The sequence below is a fragment of the Terrapene carolina genome, unplaced genomic scaffold, assembly GCF_002925995.2.
Source record: "Terrapene carolina triunguis isolate 2854851 unplaced genomic scaffold, T_m_triunguis-2.0 Scaffold20943, whole genome shotgun sequence".
In the NCBI taxonomy this organism is placed as follows: domain Eukaryota; kingdom Metazoa; phylum Chordata; order Testudines; family Emydidae; genus Terrapene; species Terrapene triunguis.
In genome coordinates, this window is record NW_020685294.1 from 1 (window position 1) to 7,298 (window position 7,298).

At 49.1% G+C, this 7,298-nt stretch overlaps 1 protein-coding gene across 1 annotated transcript in view; it reads right to left on the reverse strand.

Moving 5' to 3' along the window:
* Positions 1 to 1,156: 1,156 nt before the first annotated feature.
* Positions 1,157 to 7,298, reverse strand: part of LOC112125378 (natural killer cell receptor 2B4-like) — a gene marked incomplete at its 3' end in the record, with an annotated part of 7,546 nt that continues 1,404 nt past the window's right edge. Inside the window, exons 3-4 of the mRNA XM_026661990.1 lie at positions 1,740 to 1,850; positions 1,157 to 1,230 (exon numbers count right to left, since the gene is read on the reverse strand). Of these exons, the coding sequence (XP_026517775.1) occupies positions 1,157 to 1,230; positions 1,740 to 1,850 (185 nt within the window). The remainder of the gene's footprint in view (positions 1,231 to 1,739; positions 1,851 to 7,298) is intronic.

Consider the following 7,298-nt stretch of genomic DNA (forward strand, 5'->3'; position numbering starts at 1 on the left):
CGAAGAAGTGGGCTTGTAGCCCACGAAAGCTTATGCTCTAATAAATTTGTTAGTCTCTAAGGTGCCACAAGTAAACTTGTTTTAGTTTATTCCAAAACCCAGCTTGTGCAATTCATAAGGGAATTGTGCATATCTTCCTCCACATTGAGGGAGGAGATGAATTGATGAGCTTACATTGTATAGATTTCTCTATAGCGCAAGACAATATTGTTTTGGGTGTACTTTCCAGAGGGGAAGTGCACTTGAGTGCGGGGCAATTTCCTAGCTGAGTCTTCCCATAGAGAGCTGTTTGCAGACTGTGATATTCTACAGATGGTGCGTCCCTACCTGTGTGTATGCTGCCAGAGACCAGAGAGCCTAATTCAGCAAAGCAGAGAGAGGGAGCCCAGGCTAGTGGAGCAGGCAGGCTCAGTGAAATCCCAGTACATCAGGTGGCATCCCAGATGGGGGGGTCCAACCTGCCACATGTATTATTACATGGGGCTTTCTAGGGCATTAGTGCAGAAGTCTCTGTTCTCCCCTTGTGCCTGTGTTGAGAGAGGGACGTTCAAGGACAGTGAAAGGTGACACATTCAAAGCCAATAAAAGGAACTAGTTTTTCAATTAACACATAATTAGACTGTGGAACTCACTCCCACAGGATGTTATTGAGGCCAAGAAGCGAGTAAGAGTCGAAGAGGGATGGGAGACATTTATATGGAGAACAAAGATATTCAGAGTTATAACAATTAATGCAAACAGAATTTTGGATAAATACCTCACTCTTTAGGGCTTAAACCAATCTTGGACTATTAGTGATGAAAATGAGGCCTTCTTTGATAGCTGGTTATCCCACACCTGCCTAGAGAAGGGTTCTTCCCCCTTTCAGAGGTATCTGGTGCTGGCCACTATCGCAGATGTGATACTGGACCAGACGGGCCTGGGTCTGATCCAGTCTGGCAATCCCCATGTTCCTAGGGATGGTTTTCTATCTGATCTGGGTGGGAAGGCTGTCAGTGATATCTGTTCCTTCTGCCAAAGCAGGGTGGCGCTCCATGAGACTCACTCTCTGCTATAGATTTCAGCCTTTGCCAGCATTAAGCCGGGAGAGCTGTAACAATACTGCTCTGGCCTTGCCTACAAAGGGGGAAAACAAAGGGATTCCCTCGGGACTCACAGCGTTTCTTCTGGGGCGGGCGTCCTCCACTTCCTCATAGATGGTGAGGGACGGGTCACCGTCTTTGGAGGAGCCTTTGAAGAGACAGAACAAAGCGACTTGTGCAAGAGACCCCATCGCATCCCAGTCTCACAGGGTGAAAGTTACCCCAGGCAAAGCTCTCTGCTCAGCGTTGCACAGGGTGTGGGCACCTTGCCACTAACATATCACCCACAGCCCTGATGTTTCCCAGAGCCACCCACCCTGGTCCCAGTGATCTTAGCATTTCCTCTAAGTCTCTTTGCCTCCTACAGTAAATCAGGACAAGCATTTAAAAATCTATAGACACGAGGCAGTTTCAGGGGGTTACTATGGGTTTACAGGGCCAATTTCTCATGTCTTAGTCATAGATTTTCAGTCCAGAAGGGAGTCAGAGGACCAGTGTGACCATCTAGCCTGACCTCCAGTGTAACAGGTGTCAGCAGGGAGGACTGACAGTGTATAGACAGCTCTCCGCCATCCGTATGTGGCCCTCATGTTAACCTGCTTTCATGACCTGAAGGTGACGTTCCTCTACCGGATGAGCTTCCTTTTAACCACTTACGTTGCTTCTTCCGATGCTTGCAGAGGAAGATGAGGGTGAGCACCGTGAGCAGAAGCAGCAGCCCCAGCCCTGCAGCAACAATTGCCCAGAGTGGGACTTTCTGAAAAAAGTCTGGAAGAGGGAAAGGTGAAAAGCCGAGCTCTCGTTACACTGCAGAATGCCAGAGCCTTTCCTAACCCTTATTCTGCACCCTACTTTATAGCATGTTTATGATGGGTTAGTTAATGGGCAGTAGATGCTCTGGTAAATGATAGATCAATTGTCACAGAGCCCAACAGACTGATGAGAAATATTGCCAACCGCTGGTATTCAATAAAATCATGAGTTTGGGTTACAAAATCCAGGTTTTTGTTTTTCTTTTATTTGCCCTCTGGTTTCCAATCCTTTAGAGTTCACTTGGGTCACATTTTCAGGTTTGTTTCCCAAACCTATTGATGGCTAGAAACTTACTTTTAAAAAAGAGAAAGAAAGCGGAGGGTCTCACCTTGTTGTTTGATTCCAGGAGTTGGGGCTGTAATGAAAATACTTAAGGTCATAAGACTTGCAACAACAAAAATCACAAGAGCTTGCAACACTAGCCTATGGCATGTAACCATCTGTACTGTAATACCATTCTACAGATGTGCTCATACACATACTACTCAGATCCTTAGCATGCTACTGGCCAAGTGCAGCAGCAAGGCTGTCCAAGCTAATCACCGGGACCCAATTCAGAGACTTTTAGCGAAAAAACAAAACAAAACAAAAAGCACCAAAATTTTAAAATAAAAAACCAACAAAATAGACTTTTTGACATCAGTCTGTTTACTCACCCAAAATATTCCCTACTATGTCTTACACGGGACCAGGTTCCTCCAGGTAAGGTGACGTTTCCTCATCAGCCCTGCAACTCTCACTCTCTTGCTCAGAGGGAGTCAGGAGTTTTATAAAGGGTTTTCCTACCCAGAATCCATTGCAGAGAAAGGAAGTCCCTCTCCTGTTTCTCTGGATGATTGCCAGTTTGGCTGGCCAATCAGCTCTCTTTCCCTCACTTCTAGTTCTATAGGCACATCACCCACTACAATACTTGCAACTAGAGTGGGTCACAAATGTTTTATTGAAAAAGTTTGACAAAAAATGGCATTTTCATTGACATATTTTGAAAAAATATATAGATTTCAGTGAAATTTTATCAAATTGCTTCATTTTTCCTTTCCTGTAAAAACGTGCCATTTTCAGAATGAAATGTTTTGCTTTTCATTCTGAAACAAATTTCTGCTATTTTTAAATTTTGTTCCTAGTTGAAAAGGTCAAATAGGAACACAATGTTCTCATCTGATTGAAATGAAATTCTTTGATTGAAAAAAATGCAACTTTTTAAATTTTAATTTCATTTGGGAGGGAAATTTCAATTTTGTTTTGTTTTGTTCCACGGGGACTTTGTAGGTGCTACCGCAATCATAATTATAGCAAAGAAACACTTCCTGAAGAGCTTATAATCAAGAGGGATAATGGCAGGTCTGGCACCACTGGTTTTCCTGAGGTCTCCCATCCTACTACTGAACCAGCTCAACCCTCCTATAGCAGGGACTGGGAGCACTGACATCTGAAATTGCAGATGTATCCCTACCTATCTTTTTACTGGGATGAGCTATTTGAATCCTAGAATCCCAGCAATGTTGGGCTGGAAGTCATCTCGAGAGGTTAGAAAGTCCAGCCCCCTGCACTGAGGCAGGACCAAATAAACCCAGACCAGCCCTGACAGGGCTTTGTCCAGCCTGTTCTGAAAAACCTCTAGTGATGAGGATTCCACAATCTCCCTAGGAAACCTGCTCCAGAGCTCAACAACCTTTAGAGCTAGAAAGTTTCTCCTAACAACTAGCCTAAATCTCCCTTTCTGCAGATTAAGCCCATAGCTTCTTGTCCTACCATCAGTGGACACAACGCTCTTTATAACAGCCCTTCACATATTTAAAGACTGCTGTCAGGTCCCCCTCCCCCTACAATCTTTTCTCAAGAGTAGACATGCCCAGTGTTTTTAACCTTTTCTCACAGGTCCGGCTTTCTGGACCTTTTGTCATTTTAGTTGCTCTCCTCTGAACTCTCTGCAGTTTGTCCACATCTTTCCTAAAGTGCGGCACCCAGAACTGGACACAGGACTCCAGCTGAGGCTTCGCCTGCGCTCAGTAGAGCAGGACAACTACCTCTCATGTGTTACATACGACACTCCTGTTAATACACCTCAGAATGATATTAGCCTTTTTGGTAACTGCATCACATTGTTGACTCATATTCAATTTGTGATCCACTGTAACCCCCAGACCTTTTCAGCAGTATTACTCCCTAGCCACTAGCCAGTGATTTTACTTGCAAACATGTGTAGACCACGTGCCCCCTGCACTGGGAGCAGAAGGTAGTGTGAGGTTTGTGGTGGTTCTTAAATCCCGCAGGAGGAACTTCCATGGTCTTGGACCAGCCCCAAAAACCTGTTGCCTTCTCAGACGAACTTTACCTTGTTCTAAACTGTTTCGCTCTAAGGGCCCTCTGTGCTGGGGTTTGGGAGCTGGATTTACACAGGCTCCTTTGAAAATCCCAATTCTGGCTAAAGGGCTGGACAAAAATTTTCCTTGACACATTTTTGGACTGAGAATTGTTTTTCTGCCCCGGGTGACGTTGGCCAAGTCACGTCACCACTCTGTGCCTCGGTTTCCCCATTCGTCAGATGAGGGTGATGATACTGACCTTTTTTGTAAAGTGCTTGGAGATTTCCAGCTGACACATGCTATATTCGAGTTATTAGTCAAAGAGCATAGGCGGCAGGTTTGTATAATTTTTGGTGGTGCCCAAAATGGTGGTGCCCCCCCCCGCTTCCCCCTGTAAGCCGATATATATATTTTATTAAATAGTGTAAACATGGACTGGAAGCCATAAGCATTTAAGTTTCTCTTTATTGCACAATATCACTATCAGAAAAATCCATTGTTGATCATTAGTGGTCCTACAAATCAAGAATTTGTTGCTGGGATAAAATGAAGCTACAACGCATCGGCGCCACAAGATTACAAGGGTCAATTAAAAGTGGAAAGTCAGAAGCAGCACTTGCCTGCTTCAATATACAGTATTATATTTTGTTGCACCTGTTGTGACGAAGTGGGAAGGTTCTTAATGTTTTCTCTATGAATACTGTCTGGGTGCCTCAGTTTCCCCTGCAAGGTGCCAACTGAAGGTGTTGGGGACAAAGAGATCAGGTGGCCTCCTTGTCCGGAAGAGACACAAAGGCCAGAGGAGGGAGTGTCAGTTTGGAGCTGGCTTGGGAAATGGGGAGAGGCCCAGAACTTGGGTCTGGGCTCCTCACCCCCCAAGATGGACCTGACTGAGGGGTCCTGTTTTCTATACCTACAAGCTCTGTTTTAGACTGTGTTCCTGTCGTCTAATAAACCTTCTGTTTTCCCGGCTGGCTGAGAGTCACGTCTGACTGCGGAGTTGGGGTGCAGGGACCTCTGGCTGCCCCAGGACCCCGCCTGGGCGGACTCACTGCGGAAAGCGCACGGTGTGGAAGGGCGTGCTGAATGCTCCGAGGTGAGACCCAGGAAGGTGTAAGCTTCTTGCCCTGGAGACAGTCTGCTCAGAGAGAGGAGGCTCCCCCAGAGTCTGACTCCTGACTGGCTTTGAAGGAGTGGTTCCAGAGCATCCCAGCATCCCCTTCCACACCATGCGCTTCCCGGAAGTCCGCCCAGGCACTAACATTCCCTCCTCTGGCCTTTGTCTCTTTTCCAGGCATTAGGAGGCCACCTGATCTCTTTGTTCTCCAATACCTTCAGTTGGCACCTTGCAGGAGCGCGGCCCAGGCCATCAGTTGCCTGGAGACAGGGTTTCGGCCATTCTCTGTGCAGACAGCATCACACTGGCCCTCTTGGGCTCTACAACAATCACACCCCCTTATCCCACCATCTAGATCCTTAAGAAATGCATAGGGAAACTGAGGCACCCACACAGTGTTCAGAGAAAACATTAAGAACATTCCCACTTCGTAACACCTCCCCAGGGCTACGGCCAGAGAGGACTCACCCCCCACTAGCAGCAGCAAGCTCCAGGGGAGGGACCCCTCCTCTTCCCCCGCAGCACACTCACTCTGCACCACGGTCACTGCACAGGCTCCTAGGGCCTCTCTCAGGTCCAGAAAGCCCAATCGCCTCCCCTATGGTGGGTACCGGGGGGGGGGGGGTTGCCATCACGTGTGGCCTCCCCTGCTGCTGCCCCTCACCATAGCCTCACTGGGGATGGGGCTGCCCCTTGCCCAGCGTGGGGCAGGAGTGGGGACTGCAGGGTGGTGGATGTGGGGAGGGCAGGGTGTCACAAAATTCACCCAAGCCCCAGCTGCTCAGGTCTAGGAAGCCCCCCTCCCCAGTGGTGTAGCCAGGTTCTAACATCAGGGGGAGTGAATATATTAAAAAAGGTGCCCCCGACATATCAAATTACTAATCAGGTAGTAGGGTTTACAATGTTCTAACAAGAGATTATGCTATTACTATTATCCAGTCAACTTGCACACTACTCTTTTGAATTAGTGATAATTCACAGAGAGAGAAAGAAGAAAGCTGAATTTAGAGAACAATTATTAACCAGATTCCTGGTTATTCACCAGCCACTTTACTCCAGTCCATAGCACAAAGCACCATAAACCCAGTAGAAACACCTCCAATTGGCATCTGCTACACTCCCTCCCCCATGCCCCCCATTCCCAGTCACCACTATTCAGGAGATAGCGAAGTGAAAAGCTGGCATGGCTGAAGCATTGAGCAAGCAATTGAAAACTAGTCTAAAGTCTGTATAGTCCCTGAGAACACTGCTTCATTCTGAGCACTGGGGCTGCAGCTAGTCAGCAGTGAGACGCAGGAGACAGAACTGGCACCTTACCCCTCCTTCCTTCACAAGCTGCACTAAGCACAGTTTCACAGCCTGGGGCGCAGCACTGGGGTGTGTGTGTAAGTATGGGGGGGCAATAACCCAAAGTCGTTCCTTTGCCTCCTGCTCCTGCCGCTCCCTCAGCCCCCTCCGCTGAAGAGAGACCAGGAGAAAAAAACATCCCCCCCCCATTTTCCTTCCTTCTCCACCGGCACCAGCTGGGCTTCAGAGCCCCCTTCCCTGCCGCGCGGCTGCCGCGCTCTGCATGGGGCTGCCGGGGACCGGGGGCTGCTGCTCCTCAGCCCCCCCCCCCGCTGCGCAGCCACCCCTTCCCCTCCCGGCAGAGCCCACCCTGGCTTAGGGAGCCTCCTCCTCCTCATCCCCAGGGAGCCGGGCAACCAGCCGACGCTGCCTGCAGCCCGGGACCTACCGAGCAGGGCTGGGGATGCAGGGGGGCGGTGCGGAGCCCAGAGCCAGAAAACCCAGCTCCAGACTCCGAGTCCGGAGCCCAGTGCTGGCTGCCTGGGAACTGGCAAGGCGCCGCTTTTGGAAAATGTGCGCAGAGGGGAGCGGCCACTCCCCCCCAGCTACGCTACTGGGTGGGGGGGACGCTCCGGGGCGGGGGGGTGGGGTGGCGGCAGGGGCCGGTGCCCACTCCAGGCAGGTCCAGGGGAG